Source organism: Cinclus cinclus, chromosome 6 (assembly GCF_963662255.1).
Source record: "Cinclus cinclus chromosome 6, bCinCin1.1, whole genome shotgun sequence".
NCBI classification, from domain to species: Eukaryota; Metazoa; Chordata; class Aves; order Passeriformes; family Cinclidae; genus Cinclus; species Cinclus cinclus.
In genome coordinates this window covers 27234012-27260807 of record NC_085051.1, presented here as the reverse complement: position 1 = coordinate 27260807, position 26796 = coordinate 27234012, and the positions used below count along the sequence as shown (strand labels likewise).

The following is a 26796-nucleotide window of genomic DNA, read 5'->3' as shown; positions in this document are numbered from 1 at the left end:
CTGGATTGTTTTCTTTGAGCTTTTTCTTTCCTTTTTTTTTTTTTTTTTTTTTTGTTGTTCTATTCCAGGCATGACATTTTTGCAGACATCAGGAGACCAAAAGCCATGGAAAGAGAGCTTCCTGTTCTGGAAGAGCTCTACATTTCCAGAGAAATAAGTGTTTTGTAGCTGGGGATATGTCTCTGGAGTAGGACTAATGCTCTGCATTGCCAGTTAAGCTGGGCATGCTTGGTCAAATGGGAACTTGCCTCTAATTCTATTCTGCAAAGGGACATCATCCCTGCTTGATTTCTACAGGGATGTCACACTGACTCCTCTGTGCCTCCGGGCAGGTTGTCTGGGCTTATTTTTTTTTTTTTTTTGTGCTTGACTGTGTGACCTGCAGGTGGAAAACGGGAGAGTGGGGATCCTGCTCAGCCACCTGTGGCGGGGGCACCCAGACTCGCTCTGTGTACTGCGTGGTGTTTGACGGGCAGAGCTGGCAGGGGGTGGTGGATGACACCGAGTGCATGGCCTTCGCCCAGCAGCCGCGCCGCAGCCAGCCCTGCAACGTCCGGCAGTGTGCCACCTGGAGCACGGGGCCCTGGTCCGAGGTCAGTGCCCTGGGCAGATAACACCCTCCTGGCACCTACTGGAGCAGGATCTGCCAAAGCTTAGGGAGAAAGAGCCAGGCTCCTGTTCTGGGACTACAAAAAAGTTTGTGTCCCTGGGTAGGTGGTGTCCAGTGGTGTAGAATTTGTCCCTGCAGCCCTCTGATGCCCTCCAATGAACCCATCCCTGTTCCTCAAACCTGTGTGTGCCCCTGCACCTCTGCTCTTCTCATTGCACGTTCTCTCTTCTCTGGTCTGCCAATCCTTTCTCCACTGCTGTGTTTTTATCAGACCGCCCCACACCTGGCACTGGATTAGTTTCTGAGCCAGGCCTGGTGAAGGAGGAGCGTCGGCAGGAGAGCTTCTGTCCATCAGCTGGGGATATGCAGTAGCACACCCTCCTCTGTGAAGCAGGAGCTTGTGGCTTCTGCCTGTGCTGGCTATTTCCAGGTGTTTTGCTGCCTTGCATCACCACCCCAGGACAGCAGTACTCTGGAAACACTGCTGACCTGCTGTTTGCTGTGTGTCTGCACAGGGCTTCTCCAAATACAGCCATGTGGTACATTTTTGATGCTTGTGTGTATTTATATCTGCAAGAGTATAGCTGAGGAAACAGCTCACACTGTGTGCTCAGTGCAGCCAGACAGGCTCTTAGAAGGCATCTTACATTCCAAGGGCTTAGAAAGTAAAGGGAATGTCTACTCAGTCCCTAAAGTACAAGTGAATTTTCCTCTATTAGAAGAAGTACACGCACACTTGCAACATTGGGTTTGCAATCTTGTGGTTGTACTTAGCCTGTCTGAGTTGCACAACAGCACAAAATACAACTTTGAGGCATGATGACCTAGACTGGAAAGTCCTTTCACCCCCTCTTTTCCCCCACCTTGTGAGATGCGAGGTGTGACTCTGGGGTTGTGGAGTAAGAGCACCATTTGAGGAAGGCACCAAGGGTCATGTTCTTAGAAACAGATGCCTTAGTGATTCATTCCAGGGTTCTCCGAAGCAACTGTGTTTGGTGTACTCTCAGAGTTAAAAGGTTATTCTGGTAAACTAATGGCTGAAACTCAGCTGGGAAGCTCATCTGAAGTGATTCAGACTGTCCGAGGGTTAATGCTCTCTGTATTGGTAATTCATGTAGAAGTAGGTTGGATTCCAGGAAATACCACTGTGAATTTAAGAGGGCATTGAAAATGTCACAAACTAGTTACTAGTATAGAAGTTGTCACAGCTTCATGCTGTAAAAATAGAGCACAGAGTCTTCAAGCAAAACACATGAGCAGTTTAAGAACCTAACCTTTTACCTTCTGTAAAATTCTTTACCTTGCATTGTTTTTAATGAGATGTAAATAACGTGACTTTCCAGTTATTTTTTACCATGATTTGTTCTCAATGTGTTCTGCAGTGTTTATATTTTTCTAAATTCATCTTCCACATCTCCTCTGGGGACAGATCAAGAGTAATTATATGAGTAGGCCAAAATCATCCAGTGACCTCCAGATCTCCTAGACCCTATCCTGTGCTCCCATATGGCTTATTGTCTCCTCTACAGCATAAACAGCTACTCTGCTAACTCCCATCCCAGAAAATTATTTCAATGATAGCTGGTTGTTTCAGGCAGTCTCAAAATGGAGCTCTGCTCTAATGATAGGGAGCCCAGCCTGGAACAGGGTAGGCTTCTTTGTAATTGTCGGGCCCCTTTCTGCAGTGCTCAGCCAGCTGTGGGGAAGGAGTGCAGACCCGGACTGTCACCTGCAGGACGCAGCAGGGCTCTCAGGCTCAGGACTTCGCTTGTCTAATGGAGCCAAAGCCATCAGCCACCCAGCCCTGCCTTAAGGAGAACTGCATCCAGGAAATCGGCTGGCACGTTGGAGACTGGGGTCTGGTGAGCACCTCGCTGTCATGGCTCGGAAATTACTGATTGTACTGCTGTGCTCCTCACAAACAAGCTTTGATCCATGCAGTCTGCACATTGGCTGAGGCTGGGAGCAAGGACTGCTTCATTACCAGCCCCTTGGCTTACAGCTGTGTTGTAACTGGCACTAGTAATGCTCCAGTTAATCTGATGCCTGCCTTGCGTGCAGCTGCTACAAAAATAAATCCTTTTGAGGAGAGATTATCGTTTCAGTGACAGTGGCAAAATGCAGCCAATAAGCTGAAACAATTCACTCTTGCTGCTTATTCTCAGTTCTTTGCTCCATGGCTGTGATCATCAGAACAGCTCTCTGGCCAAGTGTGGCTTAGAGCTCTAGGCTTCAGGACTTAGGTGATATGCTTTAAAGTACATTTTTGTAATTATTCAGATAAACTGATCTTCAGATAGATTAATCCTGTCTTTGTGGTGGAATCCACACTGTCTTCAACCTGGGAAAAGTGTCAGGGAGTAGAGATATGGGTAGATCCAATGCATCAGGTGACTTCCAAACACCCTTTTTTACTTCTGTGCTAGTCAGACCAGCTTGTTCTCAGCTAAAACATCTTACATCTTCTTCATGAGGTACAGGCCAAGTTTTAGTTAGAGAGAAAGAAATTTAATATCTGAATCTGATCTTTCTCCTGACTTTCTGGTATCCGACGTTCTCCCATATGCCTCTCTGAACTAGAGAGAAATACTCTCCTATTGTTTATAGAACTTGCCATGAGCCATGTGGGTTGCATGGACACCTCATGCTATCCTCTCCTCTGAGCTGCTGCTCCCTCTTATCCACAGCTTCCAGTGAGGCAAACTCCATTAGCTGCTTAATAAGAAAGCCACCCGTATGCTTTCCATTTGTAATTTGTTGTTCTGAAATGCAAACTGACCCACTCACAGCTGGTGGATCCCCAGAGAATTGAGGTGCCTTTATTCCTTCAGGCTGAAATGGTTCCCTCCAGCTCCCTGACACGCCACTATAGGTAACAACAGCTCATCTGGAAGTTACAGGCTGAGTGTGGCACAGAGCCTAATGCTTCAGGGCTGGGTGGAACATCTGGTAAAATGGTTTAAAATATGGTTTTCTAATGGTTCAGATGATTCCAGCTGAAATATTGTTTGCTTTGTCTTGGTGGAGGAAGCTGTGCTCAGTCTGCAGCTAATCGTGCAGTTGTTCCCCACTTCTGATCTGTGGGGTTTCTGCATTCAGCCTTTGCTGCCTGCTCACTGCCTTGTCTCTGTGCTCAAGTGTTCCAAGAGCTGCGATTCAGGCATCCGGACACGCCAGGTCATCTGTGCTGATGGGGACTCCAAATTCTACAGTCCTGAGACATGCAAAGCCATCGAGCCACAGAAACCAGCCACCCTGGGAAGCTGCAACACACAGCCCTGCTACCTGCCACAGCGTGAGTGGTATTGCTGCACACCCAGCTTTTCCCAACATGCTTAGGAATAGAAATTCCTAGCTCTGCACCAGCTTATGTTCTCAGCTTTTTGCCTGCCTGTCTCCATCCTGTGAGTTTGCCAAAGTTATGTGCACAAAACATCTTCAGAATCCCAGTACCCGTGCTGTTTGAAATGTATGGAACTGGCTTGGGAACAACATTGGTGTGCGTCCATTTTGAATCCAGTATTCTATGACGGCTCATCCAGTGTGTGCTGCAGACTAATGCCAGGACTCTCAGTCCAGAAGGATGGTAATTTGGGCAGGCTCAGTAGCTAAAAACTATAGCCAAACTCATCCCTCTGTGGACTGGCTCTAAAGGAGTCACAACTATTCAGAACATTTTGCTTCTTGTCTATGTCTATTCTCCATGTCAGAGCTGCAATGTTGACTTTTGTCTGTCCGCCTGTTGTAGGTCGCTTGTCCTGATTATCCAATTGAATCCAATTGCTACTCAGCAGCTATTCCACAAGAGGAACAGGAACATTTTCATCAGCTTTTGTCTCCTGCTGGGTGTATTTGCAATTATGAGAGCACAGGGCTGGAGTAACTGCACCCTTTTTGTGCATGTGTCTCTTTGCAGAGGTCCCCAGTATGCAGGACACTATGGGATATGACGTCACTCGCCAGTCCTTGCTGACACGTTACAACCCAAACAGCCCTGCCCCAGGTTTGGAAGAATTTCTTAAATTTGGGGTTTGATGATGGGGTAGTTGGAATAGGGTGTGGTAGGGAGAGGGATTGTTCTTTTCTTCATTTCTCTCACTTTTTTCATAAGGTCCTAGAAACTTAAGAAGCCAGGGACAAAATGTAGATTCTTTTACACCAGCAGTGAGCAGTATTTTAATCTATCCATGCAGAAGACTCTGTACAGTATGTGGATCCCAGGTTCTGTCCGCATGACTTAAGTGCTGGCTGGAAGAAATTATGCTCAAAGAGATCATAGGAACAAGAAAGGATGATGTGAAGGGACCACAGCAATGTGACCACAGCACGTGGTTTCTCATGGGACAGCAGGAAGAATGGTCAAGACAATGAGTGAAGTACCTCAGCCAGATCAGGAAGGGTGGGCCAGAAGATGTGATGCAAAAAATCCTGCCAGGTAGCCTTGGGCAGGCGAAAGAGAGCAGAGAGGAGGAAAGATGACCAGATTTTCATGGTCACCTGCCTACTTTGAGTTCTTTCCCCAGATTCTGATGATGGAAGTATGCTCCCTGGGAACACCATGATCCATAGTACCTCAGGTAGTCAGCGCATTCCATCCACCAAAGACCATGGCATCAACTTGTTTCCTGTTGGCTGGGAGCCCCAGTCCCGCTTGCCAGGTTCCCATCGGCTCAGCTTCTCTCAGGACCCCCCTGCAGGGGCTGGCTTCCAGGACTGCCACCAGAGCCCACATGGCTGCTGTCCAGACGGGCACACTCCAGCATCAGGCCCTCTGGGGAGAGGTTGCCCTTTCAGCACCTGCCACCAAAACAGGTAGCTTGAAGGAGATAGAGCAGGGAGGCATTGCCTTTCCTGGGGGCTTCCTGAGTCTTGTAGCCCGTGGCTGTGGACCAGGCAGGTCAGGTATTACTGCAGCCCTTCTGCCTGTAGGTATGGCTGTTGCCCTGATGGAGTATCCGCTGCCCAGGGTCCAAACAACATTGGATGCCCACAACATTACCGTGACGTTCAGAGACAAGATCGTCCCACTGTGATCACTCCAGCAGTAAGTACAAGAGCTCTTTGCATTTCAGGAGTTGATCAGATATGAAGATTCAGACTTGACCCTGCCGACTCACATTGTGGATTCTGTTGGGCTTCATCTCTGCCAGTAATGCTGAGGCACCAATATTCCAGGCATGGCATCAAGCCCTTTGGCCCACCTTGCTCCTGTTCAGTCTGGAGCATCCACCTGCAATCCTCTACAAGCAGGGCACAGAGCAGATGGTAGGGAGATGTCTGAGAAGTAGAAGGACATCCTATGTAGATCTAATTGAATAATCCAAATTTCTGTTGGTCAGAAAATTGATATCCAGTTTCAAAAAAAAAAAGGGAAAAACATGGCTTCTATTAATTGCTTTTGTTTGTCAGCTCTGCAGATTAATTCAAGGTGGGGAGGTGATCCCTCCCATAGGTTGGGTTTCTTGTTGGTGGCAGCAATAAGAACTGGGCTGCTTCTCAGATGTGCCTTGCAGAGAACTGCAGCCCCAGCTCCGTGGCTGGCAGCCAAGTTTCCCACCCCTTCCCAGGACAAAAGCCTCTAGGAGGCAAACAAGCAAACGGTGGTGCCTCTAACAGCTGACAGCTTGCACACGGTGCCTTGCATGTGCTGCTGTCCTCATGTGTGAGGGTAACGCTTGGCTTTCCATTCCTGTCTCCAAGGCAAGCCAAGCCTTGTCCCAGCAGCAGCCCTCGGGCGAGTGCCGCAGCTCCGTGTACGGCTGCTGCTTTGACAACGTCGCCTCGGCCGCAGGTCCTCGTGGGGAAGGATGTCTCAATAGGCCAAACTACCGTAAGTGATGCCTTGGCTTATTGGTTTAGAAACACAAAAAGAGTCCTGTAGCAGATAGAAGTTTCCTGTGCAGAGGCTCTGCTCTCTGTAAAATGTAGTGAATAATTTCTCTGAAGAGATCTCTACCTGGTGGTTGGGGCAGCAGAAGCTTGGAGGGATTGTAGAACATCAGCCTGACGATTCAGCTCTGCCAGCTGCTGCAGAACTTCCTGTTGTCCTCTGCTGATACTTGGGCAGAAGTGTGCTTGTGTGACCTGCGTCAGCCTGTAGAACTACTCAGGAGTTCTTTGTTCCTGAGAAGACACTCTGATGCAGCCTGGAGTGCTCCAAATGAATTGCCCAGTTTTAGGAGGAGTAGGGATCTCCTGAGGAATCAGGACAGTGCTCAACCTTCAGACAGCATGTGGACATGGGAGGAATGAGAGCCACATGGAGAAGGAGGGGTTGCTCAGGGCTGCATGGATGCCCCTGCCAGCGAAGTTCAATTCAGTGCTTGCTGTGCAATGAAACACGAGGGCTGCTGGGCGAAAGCATCTCTGCTCCTTTAGTGCCCAGCTGTACCCTCTGCAGGCACTTAGCTGCTGCAGTGCCTTGCCCTCCTGCTGCAGCACAGAGATTGCTTGGTGGCCATCCCTGAGGTGCAGCCTTGGGAAAGGGGAAAGCTCTCTGAATCCTCTCAGCTGAGCCACAGCTTGGCAAAGCACCTTGCAGCTGGAACCCTGCATCCAGTGTTTGTCAGCATGTGGCTGTGATACCCATGGCTCCGGGTTTGTAGACACCTTGGGCTGTGCTCCTCTTTATATCAGTGTGCAGGGTATTCTGTAATGCACGAGTCTTCTTCACAGCTAGATCTAAGCCACTTGCTTTGTGGGCTGAAAATATGCAAATGGAAGCCATGAGTCCCTTGCAGGAGCCTGTTTTGCAGTTGCATAATTCTTCAAGCAAGGCTGTAAAGCATCTGTCTAGTATCTAGATTCAGAAATGTGTCTGAGGATGGTTCTTCCATCAGAGGCAAAACTGAGGCAAAAAGAAACATGTGCGCAGTTTCTCAGTTTCAAAGCACAGCTGGATAGGACACCCAGGTGTCCTACTTGCCCACCTGCCCTCTGCCCACAGGGCCATCAGATAAATCATCTGGGTAGGTGTCTTGAAGCCCCTGGACCTTTGTGCTTTGTGACCCTCACATCTTCCTCTGTTCCACTCTTTTTGGCAGCATACCCTGTGATGTGCCTGCTGCCCAGTGCTCACGGCCCCTGCACCAACTGGACCACTCGCTGGTACTTCGTGGGAGTTGTTGGCAAGTGCAACCGGTTTTGGTATGGTGGCTGCCACGGTAATAAAAACAGCTTTGCCTCGGAGGAGGAGTGCATGAGAGTGTGCCACAGCTCTGTGGGAATCAGTCATCTGGAGCTCCAGCCCTCTCCTGGCACAGGAGCCCTGCAACACCAGCAGACTGCCTCCAATTCTTATACAGGACGTGCTCAGGGTCAGCAGCAATCACCTACAGGACAGGCTGCAAGTCACAGCCAAGAAGGAAGAACCTATGGGACTTCAATCCCCATGCAAGACAGCCGCAGGCAGGACAGCTGGAGGAGGGACGTGCTGCCAGAGGCTTTGCCAAGGACTGGTGTGCTGGAGAGCCAGCGCAGGAACAGCCAGCAAAGCAGACTGGACAGCCTGGGCCAGCTGCACTCCTGGGAAACAGCTGTGCCTGTGCCCTTGGACAGGCAGAGCAGCAGTGGCCAGCAAGTGCTGCCCCAGGAAGGCAAGCAGTGGCGTGAAGCTTTCAGAGCAGATGCTTCTGTGACTTCTGAGGGATTTGGGCACCAGGAGTCTGCAGATTTGTTCCCAGCACAGGCTCTGCACAGGTGATGATTTCCACCCACCCTTCCCCCCTGTTCTGCCAGCTCATTGTGAAACATCAGTGCATCTTTCTCTGCAGTGAAAATGTTGCCCTAGCTGGGACCAGCTAACTGGGAATACCATGTGGTGGATTAGCTACACATGTGGCCCCTTGGTAAATCAAGTCAGTTATTCAGGCCCTGCCATTACCTGCTGTCTCTTTCCTCACGTACTCCCGGGGCTCTGACAGCACTGAAGTATGACGTGTGAAAAGACTGCAGAATCCTGGGGACTCTGTCTGGGAGGGCTCCTTACACTGTAAATGAGAATCCATAGATGTTTTTCTTGTTCTGACCAACAAACTGAGCTGACTCTCTGACTTTGTAGCCTTTACCTCAGCACTGCATGGAGCAGCAGTGGGTTGTTCTAGGGAAGACTTTCAAGATGCAGACTTTGGGTTAAGATCCAGTGTTACCCTGAAAATCAGAAGTATGTAGAGCTAGATCTAAACATGTCTGCACTGGATCAGTGTCTGTCTGCTGAGCTGAACCTTGTTCCTTCAGAAGAGAGGGGTTACAGGGCTGTCTTCCAGGAGATATTGTAGCATTCAGTCTGTCCAAAGTAGTCTTTGCTAAATATGGCAATGGGGAGCCCTCTTGTTGCCCAGTGCGTCTGCTCAAAGCTGAATGGGCACCTGGTCCTGCTTTGCCTTGTGGTTGTAACTCATCCAGAGTCAGATGAGAGGACACAGAGGTGAGGAGGGCAACAAAAGTGCCAATGGAATCACTTTCTCTTTCAGAACAATCCTGGAGGAAGCCAAGCCCTCTCTTGTGACAGCAGTTGTGGGACAAAACATCCAGCTGGTCTGCAAGATGGGCGTGTCCTTGCTCTCCAGAGTGGAATGGATAAAAAACAGCCAACCAGTCTCCTCTGACAGGTGAGCTCAGCTCCCTTCATTGCAGAGCAGATGGGCTCCTTGCTAGGCAGAGTGCCTAATATGCAATCCAAATAGGACTGTCATGGTTTCACCCCAGCTGACAACTCAGCCCCACAGTGCTGCTCACTCACCCCTGGTGGGATGGGAGAGAGAATCAGAAGGGTAGAACTGAGAAAATCCATGGAATGAAATAAAGACAGTTTAGAAGATAAAACAAAAGCTGTTAGTGCAAGCAAAGCAAAACAAGGAATTCATTCATCACTTCCCACGGGCAGGCAGGTGTTCAGCTCTCTCCAGAAGAGCAGGGCCCCATCCCACACATCAGTGACTTGGGAAGACAAACGCCATCACTGCCCCCCACTCCTCCTCCTTTCCCCAGCTTTACATGCTGAGCATGATGCCATATGGTAGGGAATATCCCTGTGGTCTGTCAGGGTCAGCTGTCCCAGCTGTGTCCCCTCCCAGCTTCTTGTGCACCCACAACCCACTGGCAGGTGGGGTGAGAAGCAGAAAAGGCCTTGACTTGGTGTAAACATTTCTCAGCAGTAGTGAAAACATCAACACTGTTTTCAACACAGTTCCAAAACACAGCTACATACCAGTTACTGTGAAGAAAATTAACACTATACCAGCCCCAACCAGCACACTCTTTTTTTTAAGGGATAAAGAAGCCCCCATATTCATCTAAGGGCATGAATTGTCCACCTGCTCTGTGCAGAGCAGAAACAGGTACAGTCTGCACCAGTAATGAGGTGCTGGCTAGAGTTATGGGGCAGAGCAAGTGCTGTCCCGTAACAGTGGTAGAATGCACTGGTGGAAGCTGACGTGGGTAATGATGCAGAAGAATATTGCTTCTCTTTGGTTCATCTTGGGGCAGCAATAAGCCAGTAGCTGGGGGTGAAACTTGTGGCCTAATAACTCAGAGTTCCTCTGGCTGGAAATCTCTGGCATAATTCTTTTTCAAACTACTTTTAAACCTGTTTTTCCTGGGAAGTCTGTTTCCAGCAAGAGTCTGGAGCCAGTCAGTCCCTTTGTATTATGAAAATCACAGTAAAGAAAAGCCCAGTTATGCTTTTCTGTTTGCAGTTGATTGCTGGGATTCAAGCTCCCCCCTGGAAGGGCAGTTTGCCTCCGCATGGGAACGGGTTACTGAAAGCAGTTCCCTGTTTTCCATCTGTTTTTCCTCTCTGTTCCTGACCTCCTTTCTGCCGCAGTTATTCCCCCTGCCTGCGACCCGACAATGGTCAGCAGGGCTTTGTTTTTCCCTGAGCCGGGGAGGGCGCTCCGTGGGGATGGTTCGGGTGGCATCAGCCGCTGTGCCGGGGCGGGTAGCCGTGGGCAGGCAGGGCAGAGCAGAGCAGAGCAGCGCTCCCCACTCGTGTTGCAGGCACACCTACCAGTCCGACAGCTCCCTGCTGATCCGCCACGTCCAGCCGCAGGATGCCGGCACCTACGCCTGCCGCACCTCCGACGGAAGGACGGACAGCCGACAGATCCAGCTGCAGGTCACAGGTGAATTGTCACCGGAGAGGTAACTCGGGGCTCCACAGGCTCAATAAACTCAGCTGCAGGAGCAAACTTCCTCTGCTGCCAAGAGGGATGTGGAGGCAGCAGGGCCTCTTTTAGTGTTGTCTCATGATAGAGCCTTAGCCCTAAAATACTTTCTCCCCTGCAGTGCCACCTCATAAGTGGAATTGTGGGTTTCCTGCAACCCACCCTGCTTCTAGCACAGCAAGCATGTCTTCTTCCCTGAGAGCCATCAGCTGCCTCCTGATCCAAAACGTAACTGCTGGTGCAATTATGTTCTGTGTTTTGCCTAAATGGGTCCTGCTGGGTAACAAATAATTCCCTGTTCTGAAAAATGTGCCTTATTTCAGAAACAAAACAGGAAAAAGATTAGTCTCAAAAGACGGGCCAGAAAGGCACCCTGTAGCCTTCAGTCTCTGAAGTGTGCTTTGTCACAGCAACGGCACATGGGGCAGAAGGCACTGTGGCCTAAGGGATGCTGCAACCTGTTCACTGACAGAGGAGAAGGAGTCTAAAATTGCTTGCCTGCAGGTCTGTGACTCTCATTAGTAGACAGTGCAGGTTTACTGTACTAGTCAGCCAAAAAGCAGATGGCTGAAGGGCTCTCTGGCACCAGTTCAGCAAGCTCTCCCAAGCTCACAGAAACCCTACGCAAGAGGTCACAGTAAGAAGTGTCCTTTTATTCACATATGGCATTTTGCTTTGAATAGAGTACCAGAGCACTGTTCTGGCAGAGGGTGAGAGAGGTCGGGTCCTTCACCAGGCAAATCCGCAGCACCGAGGGTTATCCAGAGGCAGGCAGCTCGTGCAGGCAGCCAGCTCCTCTGCACGTCAGCAGCTCACATACAGGTAGGTTCACCTGCAGCAACAGTTTGCCCACCATGCCCAGCTGATGAACCATATGGCGTCTCTTCATGTAGAAAAGCAAAAGATTGGAAAGGTCTAGGTCAGCTGTTCCTGGGCACAGTTGGGAAGCAAGCAGTACTGAACTGCTGACAACAGGAACGGGAGAAGATCCCAGTCACAAGCTGCCTCCTGTCCTCCCTGAGGGTCTCTTGAAAGAAGCATACTCTGAGCAAATATGCACAGGGAAGCCTACAGCAAAGGAGCTGGGTTCAAACAAAAGAAGTCTCGAGGCAACATCCTTAGCTGTTCATGTTGGTGCAGGCAGAAAGAGAAACCTGTTCTGAAAAAACTAAAGCAAGTAGGAGCTGCTTAACTAGCACAAAATAGACACATATATATATATTTATATATATATATATATATAAAACTTCAGTTCCTTCAGCCTCCACTAATTAATTTTACATATTTTGTGAACAAACCAGTTAAACCCAAAACTGTCTCCTCATGTACTGGCATATTTTGTAGCTTCTTGTGTGTTTTTTTAATTGCTTCTAGACCCCACAGAAATAAACGGGGACAAATTATTTTTGCCATAAATGCAGCGTGTTGGGATTCCAGATTAACTAGGGCCATGATCTGATCTCTCTCTTTTTTTGAGTTTACAACCTAAAACCCAGCCAGTTTGCTGAACTCTGCAGCAATCTCCTTAGCTGCTTCTGCCCTAAAAGCACTAATAAGTGATTCATTGAATTAAGGCTCTTTGGTTTTATTTTTTGAGATCAAGAATTCAGGTCATAGAATGGGGGTAGGGTAGATGACGTTTTATTTAACTGTGGGAACATCATGGCTTAGTTCCCTTCTAAGACAGTATTTAGCTCTAGTTATAAGAGCAGAGAACATGAGGAGATGTGTGTTGTGAGGACAAGACCTCAACCTTTCTGCTGCATGAAGTGGACAACCAGCTTCTGGACCTTGTGTGCAGTCAGGTGATTGCAATAGGCTCTTCACACGCTAAAAAGGCTCATTTCTGTGTGCCAGATAAACACCTAAGGGGAAGCTTGCCCGATGCCCTGTTTAGGACTTTGTACTGTTTGCTATGTGTTCACATTTTTAATGGTTCGTCAGCTGATATCCAGAGGGTTGCTATAAGAACCAGGGTTGCTGTCTGTAAATTAAGCTAGCTGACAGGAGTGCAGCACCAGCTGTGCTGAACTGGAGCAGGATTTTATAGAGGCTGCTCTTTTCTGAATGTTGGTCATGGCAAGCATCAGAGCTCTCTTAGGAGTACAGAGACCTCCCTTTGCCATTGGAGGCAAAAAATGAGGCCTGTGATTGGTAAAGCCTTGAGCTAAAGGTCAAATGCTGAGCAAGGACGTTTCTACATCTCTTGCTGTGCTTGTGAACTTTGCAGGTTGAAAATGGGTAAGAGCGAGCCCACAGTAGTGGAGGCCAATGTTGGGGAGAGAGTCAGACTGCCCTGCACAGTGGAAGCATCACCAGCTCTCACCATTGAGTGGCAGAAAGATGGGCAGCCCCTCTCCTCTCCCAGGTGAGTTCCCAGGTGGTTCCAACCACTCATGAGAAGAATTAAGACTTGCTTTTCCTTCCCTGTCTCCTCTCTGAGAGAACAGAGCTGTTGGCCATGTGGTGAGGACCTGTCTGGCTCTGTGCTGTCCAGCTTCCTCCATCAGAACCAGGCTGTACTGCTGGCCTGCCCTGTCTTCCCTTCCCTCACGGATGGAAGTTTGAATGTTGAACCCTTGAGGGAACAGCTGTGACACAGGGGCTACAAGTGAGCCAGGGCTCAAATTTATTCAGCTACAGGGTTTTCAATAAAAAACCACATGGTTAGCAAATTTGCCAAAATCCAGCTGGTCAGTGAGCAAGGGCAGAGGTTCACAGAAAGAGATCAGGGCATCTGCAGTGAACTTCCACAGCTACTGGTGCTGCTATCCCCTCTCTCTGCTCCCAGAAATCTGCTCTAGCGTCAAGTTTTTCCAGTCTTACAGCAGCAGTGCTGGGATTTGAGGACTAAGGGTTGCATTAGAAGCCGTGCAGCTTTTGAGCTGCCAAACCTTTGCTCGGTGCTACAGAACTGTGCACAAGGCTTAGCTTTATCTCTGCTGGCTGGAGTTCCATCCTGACCCAAGCATAGGCTGAGTGGCATGGTGGCTTTGTTCCCCAGGCACAGGCAGCAGTCGGATGGGGCCCTGGTGATCAGCAGGGTCAGCTCTGAAGACATTGGCTTCTTCACCTGCATTGCCTCCAATGGACGCGACCGTGACCAGCGCCACGTCCTGCTCCGACCTCTAGGTACTGGGTGGGTGGAAGCCCCCACGGCTCTTGTGCACAGGAGTGGGAAACAGGGAAGGCTGGGCAGGGCCAGCGTGGGCTCCTTTGCTGGCTGTGCCTCTTTGCCTCGCACCTAGAGTTTAACAGGTACCTTGAGGGCAAGGGGAGAATGAGTTGTTTTACCCACTGGTCAACTGCATGTGCCCACTACATACTGGTGCTCCAGGCAGCTGGGAAAAGGGATTGACAGCACAGTAAGAGTGACTCTAAGGGCCTTGTTTCTGGGATACTGGTGTGGAATGAGTATAAGAACAAGAGAAACTAAGGAGATGGTTTTTCTGTGCATGTGACATCCATGTGTCCAGCTGGAGGTAAAAGCTCTTTGAGACCTCTGTTACTGGTCCTTTCTTGGGCCAAAGTCCTAGGAAATCCACATTCCCCATAGCAGCAACAGCACAGCCTCAAACATGCTGTTTCAAGGCCTGGGGTCCTGTTTCAAGGCCTGGGACTTTTCCCATGAGGGAATGCCCCTGCTCCCAGGGGCACCATGGCATTGTCTCCCTGCTAGTGATGATTTCCCTTCTGGTCTAGGAGAGCTGAGGATCACTGGTCTTCTGCCAAGCATCACCGTACCTGAGGGAGGGACTGCTCAGCTTCACTGTACAGTGACTGGCAACAATGTGAATATAAGGTGGTCAAGGTGAGCAAAAATGAGGTGGAACTTCCCTTTTCTTATCTTCCCAAACCTCCAAATACTAATGCAGGGTGCCTACCAGGTATGGCGGAGAGCCCCACCTAGTATCACCTACCCTTTCTTAAAACAATTTGGATGTTACCCAAAAATCCTGGGCAAGATCCCTGTGGGGTGTGGGGGTCATCAAGTTCATGTTCCAGCCAAATAAGGAGGAAATCAGATGTTAAACTACGATTTCATGGAGTTTAGAAGACCTCTGTGCTAGAAAACTAGTGACATGAAAATAACAAGAACTAAAATGAGTAATCTTTAGTTGCTTTTTAAAAAACCCTCTCTGCCTAATCATGACAGACATTTTAGGGCCTCTTCTCCCAGCTTCCTGTTGCAAAAGTTCTCTCCATTTGCTGTAAAGTTGGGAGCAAAGGAGACTTAGAAGTGTTTTAAAGTGAAAACCTGTGTCCTCTTATCTTGATAGTTTACCCAGAAACTCTGCATTTGTGCAAGTGTTTAGTGTGGGTTGTTTTTCCCCGTTTGAAAATAATCAGTTCTGCTTTGGAGCCTTCTTACAAACTATCCAAAGATAGACTGCTAAGTGTTGAAATTCCAGGGGTTAGGAGTGAAGTGGGCCATCTCACACACAGAGCTTTTCTTCCATACATAAGTTTAGAGCTAACAAAATGATGCATGTTTCAGAGTTGGAATGAAATGCTTTTCAGTGAAACAAATTTCATTTTGTTGGTAACTAGGAGTTAATAATTCAGGCAGTTTTCCTGCTGGGCACAAATTATTCTAGGAGGAACTGAACAGACACAATCTTGCTGGCTTTTATAAACAAACTTTTAAAGGGAGAGGAAAGAGGGTGCATTGTTCACTACCACATATGCTCATCAAGCAATATGTGCTGCTATCAGTGCCAGCTAAACGAGTACTGCCAGACCACAACCTGGAGAGAGGGAAAGGCACACTGGATTTTCTCTTCACTCCTCAAACCTCAAGAACGTGTGCTAGCAGAAAGGGCAATGTCTTTGCACGGAGCACACAGACACAGCTACCTCCCACGCAGACACTGGGCAAGGGATGCAGACTCGCTCAGGCTCATGTTACCACCCAACCGTAGGGCCAGGTTTTGCAAAGGATTTCTTCCTTCCTGCTGAACTTGCAAAAATTAACTTCTTTTACAGAACATCATTTGCCAAAGAGCGCAGGGAGCTCCTTTAGCATGCGTGGGTGGCAATAGTGAAATATTTTGTTTTTCACCACAGGAATGGAGTTCCCATGCGGGGGGATGGCCACCACATCCACCTGTCCCAGGATGGAAGCCTGACTATAAGCAACGTGCGAGAGGCTGACGAGGGATCCTACACATGCAGTGCTTACAGCAGCAGCAGCTCTGTCAGTGCCAGCTCGGAGGTGAAGGTGCTGAGGAGCCGGCCTAACAGTGAGTACAGCACAGCCTTCCTGCTTCTCCCAGCACAGTGCCTGGCCCCTGGCCACTATTGCACCCATTGTGTGTGCCAGTCCAGCACCAGCACCAGCTTTGGGGAGCAGCAGGAGCCTCTGGATTGTGGTGCCTCAGGAGCCTAGCTTTCCATGGACAGAAAAGCAGGATGATGGAAACACCCCTGACCAGGGCACTGGGAGCCTAATTAACTTCCTGAAGCCAAAATGCCATAGTTGGTTGACCAAATAGTTGGTTGCATGATTTGTAGTTTGGACTTTGGACACCCTTCAGCTATCTTTACATAGAGGGTAGGTAGAGTAGTCTCTCCTCTCCCTGCAAACGGCATTTTCCTCCTGTATTTCACCAGAGATGTCTGTTTCATCTTGAAACTCATGATCTCCTCCTTGATGTTGGACTAAATTTAGAAATGGTGGGGTGGAAGAAGCAGGAATGTGCTGTGTCTTTTTGGGGGGGAATAGTAATCTGAGGATAAATTTACAGCTGGTTCACCCTTTGCTTGGCTGCAGCTGCTGTGAGTCACATTGTGGACCTGAGCAGAGAGTGTGTGGACCAGCCCCACCTTGCCAACTGTGACCTGATCCTGCAGGCGCAGCTCTGTGGTAACCAGTACTATTCCAGCTTCTGCTGCGCCAGCTGCGCTCGCCACCGCCCCCAGGGCAGCCCCCCGCACCCCCGCGGGTGACAGCCCCGCCTCGGCACCGTGACCCATGACAAGAGCGAACACGACTCTGTTCTTTTACTGCATGGGACAGTTCTAGGAACTCTGCCCTGCTGGAAAGCTCAAGAGGGTGACTTGAACAGCGTGTAGGTGGGTGTAAATGCTCAAAGGTGGGAAACCCACCACCCTCAGGTTTATTGTAAACTCCTTTTTCACTGTATGCCTTGCTGTACCTAATCCATCTCTTAAGGGTAGCTGCTGTCACTCACAGAAATCAGATGGATAGTAGGGATGTAAGAATGATGTGACTAGAGAAGGCAGATGACCAGCATCAAAGAGGGAGAGACCAGTTCTTCATAAAAGCAAGAGAGAAGTGCTCTTAAACACATAATCTCTGAAGTATTTGAAGATGGGCCTGAACCATTCCAACCAAAGCACTAATGAGCCATGAACATTTGTTCCTCCAATGATCATTGCTGAACAAGTGCTCCTGGGGAGCACTTTCCATTTAAATTCGAAGGACTCTGGCAGTGAGAAATAGCTTGATGCATATAAAATTAGTGTTCAGGTCCTAGGAGATTACTGGCTCTCAGGATGAAGCTGTAATGTCATGTTACTGTAGCTGTTTTATTCCAGCAGACCTTAGACAAATTTCTGCTAGGGTCAGTTTGGTTTCTGCTTGGCTGCAATCAGCTTTGGCATGAAATGCAGAAGCAATGCTTCACAGAAAGCTTAAGACAAAATAGAAAACTACTTCTAGCCCTTCCTGAATGCTAGGGGTAGCTTAGATAAATACACCAACACTGTTACCTGTTCTGAGATGCTGCAGTTTAAATAGCACTCATTCTAGGAAGGCTCAGGAGGTGAACTTTTTCCCCTGAGCCAGAACTATGCTGTTCTGACATTGTGCTGAGTTTGGGCAGGGGCTAATAATAAACACATAGAAATACAAGTGTAGGGGCATTTCACTTGCACAATAAACCTCCCAAGGATCTGCTCTAGTCTCAATTAAATCCAGGAAAGCCTGGCTCTGTATCTCAGGGTTGGTGCCTGCTGCTACGGGCTAACAAGTTAGAACTTCAAGATGCAGAGCAGTTGTAGCTGAAAAGCACCCTTCATTTCAAGACCAACACAGAGTGACAGCAAGTGTGCATCTGGGGCTCTGAAAATCTCAGACATTGGGGGTGGGGCAATGAGACTGTATTATGATTGTATCATGTTAAACCAGGAAAAGCCCTTAGGTATCTTCAGTATCTCAAAATGGAATTACTGTTGAGCAAAAGGATTCTTTTACAGCCTCCACACTACTGTTCTACCCTAGCATCAGCCCTGACAGTTCCCTTCTTCCTCATTCTAGATTTGGATGGGTTGATTGTAATTATTAGCAACATTAGCCACGTATTATTTGCATAGATGTAGCTACAAACTCATGTGTACATGTCGATATTTTGTTGGGGGGGATGGAGGATTGGGTTATTTTGTCTTCTACTTGTGTAACTTCAAGGCTTTTAAGAAATGCAGCTAATTCAGAACTGTGCTCACACCACTCTCCTCTCCTTCAGTCTTGACTCAGGCAGCAGCAATACACAGGTTTATACTGCCAGGGTTGACAGCCTAGAGCTGGTTTGTAACATAAACCCAGTAAATCAGTTCACATGGACCTAAAAACAAGAACCACTGACCTAATGACTGCACTCTCAACAGCACAGGTATGGACTGGACACACTGCTCTAAGATATGAACAAAAGGCAAAGTCTACAAGCAATGCAGTACAGGAGAGACAGGTGACAGCCACATCTGTTTGGGGCTGGGTCCTTCTGATAGACTCTATTTGCGAAGAAAGACAAAAATACTTACTTTGCATTTAAGACCCTTTAATTTAATTAGGAAAAATTTCCTCTGCTGGAATGCAGGGCAGGCATTACAGTGTAAGGTTTGAAGTGGAAATAATTTGATACTTAAGAACAATGAGATGGTCCTGAAAACATCCAGTTGTGTTTGTATATATTTTTCCATCTAACATCTCAGACCAGCATCTTTTTACCATTTTAGTATACGATATGATTCTATGTGTCTGTGTGTATAGGATATTTTACCATTTTAGTATATGATATGATTTTTACCTTTTGAGACCAGGGACTAATCAGAGACACTGTAAATTTCAGTCATTTTGAAGCTCCCTCCGTTCCATGTGCAGTCAGGGTCTGCTCAGCAGCATGGTTAGAAGTGAATTGTGGAAGCATCAGAGCCTTTTGCCCCAGAGTAAGCAGCCAGTTCTATAAAATCCCTTTCTAAGATGTCAGAGGTTCTATATTTAGAATATTTAAATATTGCCTGCAGTCAGCTGTCGTTTAAACTCTATGGTTGTAAAAGATATGGCCAGGAAGTAACTTCTGAGGACTGTAACAGGCCCCTGCCTGCTGATGGGCAGGACTTTAACACTGGAAGTGCTTTGGCTAGTGGAGAATTTATGCTGACCTCCTTTCAGCTGCACAACCATGGCAGTAAGGGTGGGACTGATGGCATGCAGCTCCCTGCTGTAAATCCATACCATCAAGTTAACCAAAGGATCTTTACATTTCCTCTGACAAGATCAGCTTCTCCCTCTCTGTAGTACCACTTAATCACCTACTCAAGGTTTACTTTTTTTATGTGACAATCAAGATGTTCGTTTTCTTCCCTAAACAATGGGTTGTAGGAAGTGCTTATCTCCAGGACAGGAGAAGGGTGTAGCTATACTGGGCTATTTTCAGCTTCATCTCGGGGCCCTTACTATGAAAGATATATAACTAACTGGTTTCTTTCCTACTATAAATGTCTATAAATACTTGTTTGCTTTTTGAAAGCTGAAAAAAGCCTTGACAGCAACTCGAATCCCACAGGGAGTGTTTGCATTACTATTCATACCATACTGAACACAGGTAAGAATCTGTAATGTCAGAAGTTGTCGTTTTCTAGACTGTCACTGTAAGACGTGCCTGGAAATGGAAACTGCTGGCAAACTCAAATCCAGGGCCAACAAAGGGAGCGTTTTTTTCCCCTTCAGGTTATGGAGTCTGACTTTTTTCCTTGTGTCTAAACTGACAAAAGAATAGTGCCCAAAAGAATGCAGTAAGAACAGAAAAGAGGTGAAAATACCTCATCATCTCATACATATCACATGATGATATGGCTCTTTTTTAATAGTAGGGGAAAGAAAGAGTTTTCCTTTTTGCCATTACTGAATGTTGCTGTCCTCATCTTTCTTTGTCTCTTTGTAAATATTCAGCAATAGAAAATTCTGTCCTGCAAACCCAGAATCTGATGTTTTCAGTAAAGGCCTCTATTTTAGAGCTTTAAGTTTATGCATCACAAGGGTATTTTGAAATTCAGTTTTAAAGTTTGATGCACCCTAACAGGTCGTAGAAAATGAAAGGTATTAAGATATTATCCTTAAGCTGCTCGGTTGGCAAGCAGTGCTCATCTACATTCACCTTACAAGACAGAAGATACCCAGACAGGCAAATGCTGAAAACTGAAGTAGGGTGGGAAATAAATCTCTTACAGACAGTGCTTCTACCACCAACATTTATTTCTGTTAAAGCAGATTATAAATCATCAGTACAAATATATATAACTTACATTTGCTTGTAAGGCCAAAGTTTGAAAGTAAAGTTAAAATGAGATGGTTTTCACAAGTCACCAGAGGCAGAACCTGGACCAGCTGCAGCCTTAACCACAAGGTTTCACACATCAGTGGGAAAAAATAAAACCAAAGTTAAAAACCTCTAAGAACTATTGACCGACAAACATAAAATGGTTTCCCAGGCAGCCCCAGGATATAGATATGATGACATTAAGTTGTCACAGTAGTGTTAGAACCAATAGATTAAGACAAAGAACCTGCAGCAATATATGAAAGGAAAAAAATCCATACTATATAGAATATGTAGACTGATTCCAATAAAAAACAGTAAATTCTCCCCATGGTTTTCAAACCATGACAATACAATACTGTTCTTTAATTTTCTTTATTTAAAACTACGATATAATGACTTATTGGTTGTGATTGTTGTTGCAATATGCTACTTACAATGAACAGATACAAGAACAAGCTAGAGCCCCTTTTTCCACCCCCCCAATATTACTTACTATAAGAATCAGCGATAAATCAATCTTATGTACAATTTCTTACATCCAACCCCCTTGTTTTTTAACCTTTGGCAAGATTACTTACAACTCATACAGCTTTTAATATCCAACTATTTAAAATATTCTAAATGCATAAAAATAAAGATTTTGGCTTTACTTTATTCTTTACATATAATATTCACTTTGTTACTCAAAATGGAAGCTCGTCTTTTTCCACAAACCTAGCTTTTGCTAAGGTGACAACATCCCACCCATATCCACCCCCCACCCTACCCAAGTCTTCCCTGAGGGGGAACATCCAGGGCTTGCAGGGCATCAGGAGGACACAGGTACAAACATCTGCCTTCCTTTCCGTGAGATGATTGATGTTTCTGCAGAACAGGCTTTGGGACTGGGTGCCTTTCTTTGCTCCATTTGACTTCCAGCTTTCCAAGAGAGGAGGGAGTGCAGACTGGGTTGGCTCCAGGATTCCTTTTAAGAACTGCACATTAAATCCTCTCCATGCGTTTCCATCCTCCCCGTAACCGCTCCCTCTTTCTAACCCATTTTATTTTCAGGGACCTTTGGGATTATCAAAGCAAACCGATCACAAACAGTCCCCTCAGCTCCCTTTATCCCTCTATCCTAATGTACAATTATCCACCCCCCTCGGGACCGCTTAAAGTTCGATCTCGAATGTCTTCTGTAGGTCACTGGAGAAGGGGTTGGTGGGGGAGGGGTTGGTGCGCTGCTTTGCCTTGCCCTCCAGAGCTGCCCACTGTGCCTCAAAGGGGTCGACCTGCGGGGCGGGCGCGGGGGGCTGCGAATGCTTGTCCTCGGCAGCCCATTTGCCCCCCTCCACGCCGTTGAAGGCGGCGGAGCCGTTGTGCTGCGCGGGCGGGTGGAAGAAGGGGCTGGCAGTGGCGCTGCTGCCGTCGTGCTGAGGGACCGGCTGCTGCTTCACCAGGCTGGGGGACTGATGCGGGTGGGCCGCTGGAGTGTGGCTGGCAGTACCAAAGACGTTGGCCACCATCTGGGAAGGTGTGATCCCGACCACAGGGACACTTGGGGCTGCATAGGTCATCCCATTTGCTACAGCATAAGGCTGAGCTGGAATAAATGCTGGCTGCATGGGCGGTACCACGCCCACCGGCACGGGCTGAGGCGCAATGAAGGTGCTGACTGGGAAGGCTGGTGCTGACTGGGAGGCTGGAGCTGCTGGAGGAGGCTGGAGCAGTGGCTGCGGGGCTGGGGCTGAGGTTGGCTGCTGTTGGGCTCTGACAGTCTTTGAGACTTCTTCCAACCAGCGGTCTGCCTCTGAGGGAGTACGTCTGTGATTTCCTTGGAAGAGACTTGGTGAGGCTGCACCTGAGGAGGTGTTGCTCCATTCAGTGCCTGGGAAGGGAAAGCAGGGGCAAGTCACTATTTCCACTCCTCATCCTTTTATTGGTTAGAAAGCCTGGAGGGTTTACAGAGGAACACACGGGCCTCCTCCTGCAATGACTGAAAGATGCTCCCACCACTGGAAGCATCTTTATGCATCCACTGTACTGTTCTGTTCTAGGAAGACATTCGTCAATACGAGGTAGGTAAGAGCTTCTTCACTAAAGTGCAGATTTATGGGTTTTTTTTCTTCACAGCAGACATCTAAGACTTTAGGGTATGCAGGAAAGCTGTTGCCTGCGCTCAAAACTTGGTGGCAATGATCTAGTCTATAATCACTAATCCCCCTAACTGGGGAGTATCAGTTCCTGAATGCACAGCTCAGGACTGATGGACTTGGAGCACAAAGGTCTAAGAAACTGTTTTAAAGGCAAAGCCTGGTACTCTTACAAGGCCAAGCAAAACCCACTATTTCACTAGCGAAGTTTCTCTCATGGAGTGGCACTTACACCACAAAATGAAGTAACTCAACCTGCAGCCTTCTAGCATGTGTCCCTATACAAGTGACAGCCATTTTCACCTTACACAGTGCAGACAAGGCCTGGAGGGACACACTAAACTTACTAAACAGAAGAAATTAACCTCTAAAACCTTTAAGCAACCAACTTAAGTGCGTTAGTGAAAATAATGCACAAAGATTATTTTGAGTACACATAGATTCTTTCTCTGTTATACACACAAGCTCGCATACAACTTCATTACTTCCTTTTTAAGCACTGATTTTATAAAATGCTGCCAAAATAAGAATCAGTCCAGGTTATAGACCTAAAACCAGCAAGTTCATCGCTTCCCTCCATCCACTTGTGCAAAACGCTACTACTTCCGGCTTTTGTTCCTGTTCCTTCCACTTGCCATTAAGTGGCACTGACAATTGTCTCAGGGGCTCAATTATGCTTTTGATCCAAGTTCTTATAGCAATGCACTGGATCTATTTCCAGTCTTACCAGCAACCACAGCTGCAGCTCCAGTATTAGCAGCAGGAGCATGAGCCCAAGGATTGGTTTCACGAACTGGAATAGCTGTGGACACTACAGCAGCTTGGGATGGTTTAGCAGCAAGCACACAGAAGGCAGAGGCAGTGCCATTAACTAAAATGGGAGCAGACAACATCAGTGCAATTAATTCATGCAAGGCATGCACATGACCGGAGCATTAGTGGGCCAGGTCACACCTATCAACATACAACACTTTTAGACACTTCCACATGACAGGAGTTTGTGTAATTAGCCAAACTGAACTGACAGTCAATAAAGGTAGTAAAATTTCATTTCACCAAGCCAATAGTTGTTAAGAGAATCATGGGATGGTGGATTTTCATATGCTTTAGGAGGCCTTGAGTTCTGATGACTGATTGAAGTTAAATTTGTTGTTTCCATAAGGAAGAGATATGGCTCACCAGTAGTTATTGGTACTGTAAATTTTATATTCGAAAGAACACTTTGTAGATACAAAGTAACAATAACTACATTTAACGTGGAAGTTTCTTTTTTCGCACAGCTTCTATAAAGACATAGCAGTGAAATGAATGCTATGAGTTCTAGAGCTGGCATTTCTCCACACCTTATCTAAGAATTTGTGTAAAAAACAGCGATTGTGGTGGCACAAAAATACCTTCTGAGATTTGGTTCCTATGACACACTCCTAAGGAGTGTGAATGATAATTCAGGAGGCAGAATGATAAAACGGCCATTACCTCAAAGCCAGTCCCTTTTCTAGGTAACTATTGTGTGGTAGATGTATGAACTTATTGTTAAAAACAAAACCACAGAAAAATTAAACAGACAAGATGAATAAAGCAGGATGCATTCACCCAAAATACTGGTAACAGGACTTGCACAAGAAATTAAGAACATGTGTTACTGGAAAGCAACGTTATATGCATTCAAGCCTCATCCAGCACCCAAAGAAATCACAAACCTTGAAAGGCAGGAGACTGTGGTGCAACTACTGTCACTGGTTTTGTCATGGGGGCCGAAGAGAAAGGATCTTCTGATGGTGTGCTGAAAGCACTGGTGATCTGAGAGCACAGGGCACTAATGCTGTCTGTTTCCCCTTCTACCTCTGGGACTAAAATGTAAACAGAATTCATTAAATTGAAAGTTTAAAGGATACAGAAACAATTTACAACTACCAATGTGAAATGGAATTATAGTTAGCTCCCTTATGTCCTACATGTTCTTATGTTCTTGCTACTGATTTGCATGACTTTTTCTTTTTTTTTTTTTTTTTACATTAGTGTTGAAGATCTGGCCTGAAATAGAACACCACATTAATGTATTTTGTGATTAAGTCAAAAGGGCAAGGAGATCGCTGTTTCAGATTTAAAGGATGCTCGTATCAGAAAATAATAAGGGTTTTCTACAGTTTAATAAGAGATCCAAATCTTTCATTATTAAAGTGCTAAACTTCTCAATGGTTTGACTCTAAGATTTGGCATTCTGTGAAATGAAAATATTTATGATAGATTTAAGTGTTCCAACAACATACTTGTACAGTAACTAGATGAACTTTAAATGTACTGACAGCAATGCACAGCAGCAAGTTCAGTCTAGAGTTAAGTGTTGATTGCTCCAGTTCAGTGGTAGCTGAAATCCCCAGTTCCTGTGCTAGAATCATAAAAGCAAAAGCTGAATGCTCAGATAAAATGGATGCTCAGTTTTAAATGAAGCATCAGTGTCATATGGATAATGTAACATCTGGAGTAAAGCTGCCAGCTTACCAGATGTTCTCATTATTACTAATGGCAGTGTTTTCCAAAAGTACTGATCATCAGTCCGTCACTGCACAGAACTGACATGAACAGGCATAATCAAGCACAAAATAGTGTAAGAAACATAAAACGTCTGCACACAACATGCACCAGATCTAAAATCCAGGGGGAGGCATGCCCAAAAATTGATTCTTCGAGGGATATTCCAATGCAGTGCATGCAGTGGGACAGTAAGCAGCACTGGCAGTGGCATATATGGGAACATGCATCAGAAATGTTCTGAATCATGAAAAATTGAGATTGTGGTGGGCTCAGTGACTATCACTACTGAGCAGTGCACTCTTACTGCAAAACTGACTGGCTCAGTGCTGGTCATAAAGCACAGGTCACTAAAAAAGGATTATGAAAGAAGTCAGAGTATTTTTGTTGGGTTTGCCTTTGCCACAGTAATTTTTACTTCAAAGCTTAGAAGCCTAAAACCAGCTCTGTTGCTGGTACAACAGTGAGAGTACAGCTGGCCTGAAGGATAACACCTAGCTAAGGGAACTCAAGGACACCATGCAAGGTAATGAGCACCCCAGGAGTTTATGTTGGGATGACTCCTAGAAAACCCCACTACCATCATGTGAAAACTCTACCATGTAATACTGATACAGCCAGCTGTACCACCTAAACAGGTAGGTTCTCTTAATGCAACATGAAAAGTAATTCATTGCTCTCAAAAAGAATTCAGACAGGCAGAAGGACAGACTGCAGAAGAGCATCACATGATCCCCAGACAAGTGGTTAAGGCCTTGAAGGGATTTGTGTCTCAGGATGCCTTGACAGTAAGTGGAAGAACTGGTTCAGTGACTCAGAGGGAAGAGCCAAAACCTACTAATTCACCAACACCCATTCCTGGAACACTTCAAGCTGTGCTCCAGTACTTCAGATAGCAATTAGAACTGTCTTCTGCATGAGAACACCACATTTGAAATCCTTGCCTATTCCCAAAGCAGAAATGTTCTGACGTGGTGATGTTTGTTCATGACAAATTATCAACATGAGGCAGGACGAAGGATTTACTAGAAAGTAAGGAGTTACTTGAAGCCACAGAGAAAGAAAGGAGGAAGAGACAATTTAAGGCAATGTTTCACTGGAACCATTAGGTTTTACCTGAGTTTTTCATGGGGAAATCAGTCTTCCTTTGCACCGTTGAAGGCAGCTCATTTATTCGCAAAGACAACTGGCGTTTAAAAGGAGACATCTTTTGGCTGAGGGCGGGGAAGCCCCTGAAAGACCCTTGCCTGGCAAGCTGTTCTATAGGGGCGTGCCGCCGTGGGATAGCGTGGGGGTTGCTCATTTCTTTATCCAGAGAGGCAGCAACTTCGGCAGTAGGAGAGGTTGGTGAGCCAGAAGAGGGGGCAGTATTGTTTGGTGCAGCACCTGGTGCTACTGTTTTCACTTCTGTTTCAACTGCTGGAGGAAACAGGGTGAGGTTAGAAGAGTAAAGCAAAGTACCATTCAGCTGCCTACCTGTACTTCTATTTGTTTTGAAAAGAGAAACTGCAGGAATTTGCATACCTAGTACTCTTGCAAATGAGTTTCTCATAGCACAGCAGAAACACATTTTCCGTATACCTTCATTGTCTTCACCACATCACCTGACATACCCAAGCCCCACAGCTTTCTAAGGCAAGCCACTTCCTAAAAAGGATGGCCTTATGTATGTATTCCTTCTAGCTGTTCCTGAGATCCCAGCTCTAAAAATACCTGTAATTCATGTATGGTTAAGACTGAAAAAGGTACTGTGCTCTTGAGACCTTTACTTTGCCTCACATAGAACCACAGACAAA

General features: G+C 46.8%; 2 protein-coding genes across 2 annotated transcripts in view; one reads left to right on the top strand and one right to left on the bottom strand.

The window, feature by feature from the left end:
* Positions 1-16722, top strand: part of PAPLN (papilin, proteoglycan like sulfated glycoprotein) — a 35073-nt gene extending 18351 nt beyond the window's left edge. Inside the window, exons 12-27 of the mRNA XM_062494518.1 lie at positions 386-593; positions 2296-2472; positions 3749-3905; positions 4527-4613; positions 5134-5422; positions 5540-5654; positions 6311-6440; positions 7654-8308; positions 9082-9219; positions 10607-10731; positions 11457-11595; positions 13004-13141; positions 13778-13905; positions 14476-14584; positions 15841-16016; positions 16547-16722. Coding sequence (XP_062350502.1) covers positions 386-593; positions 2296-2472; positions 3749-3905; positions 4527-4613; positions 5134-5422; positions 5540-5654; positions 6311-6440; positions 7654-8308; positions 9082-9219; positions 10607-10731; positions 11457-11595; positions 13004-13141; positions 13778-13905; positions 14476-14584; positions 15841-16016; positions 16547-16722 — 2947 coding nt within the window. The remainder of the gene's footprint in view (positions 1-385; positions 594-2295; positions 2473-3748; positions 3906-4526; positions 4614-5133; positions 5423-5539; positions 5655-6310; positions 6441-7653; positions 8309-9081; positions 9220-10606; positions 10732-11456; positions 11596-13003; positions 13142-13777; positions 13906-14475; positions 14585-15840; positions 16017-16546) is intronic.
* Positions 16723-21126: 4404 nt separating this feature from the next.
* NUMB (NUMB endocytic adaptor protein) overlaps positions 21127-26796 on the bottom strand; it is a 91459-nt gene continuing 85789 nt past the window's right edge. The window contains exons 8-11 of the mRNA XM_062494363.1: positions 26117-26419; positions 24169-24318; positions 23196-23339; positions 21127-22203 (exon numbers count right to left, since the gene is read on the bottom strand). Coding sequence (XP_062350347.1) covers positions 21488-22203; positions 23196-23339; positions 24169-24318; positions 26117-26419 — 1313 coding nt within the window. The 3' untranslated portion in view covers positions 21127-21487. The remainder of the gene's footprint in view (positions 22204-23195; positions 23340-24168; positions 24319-26116; positions 26420-26796) is intronic.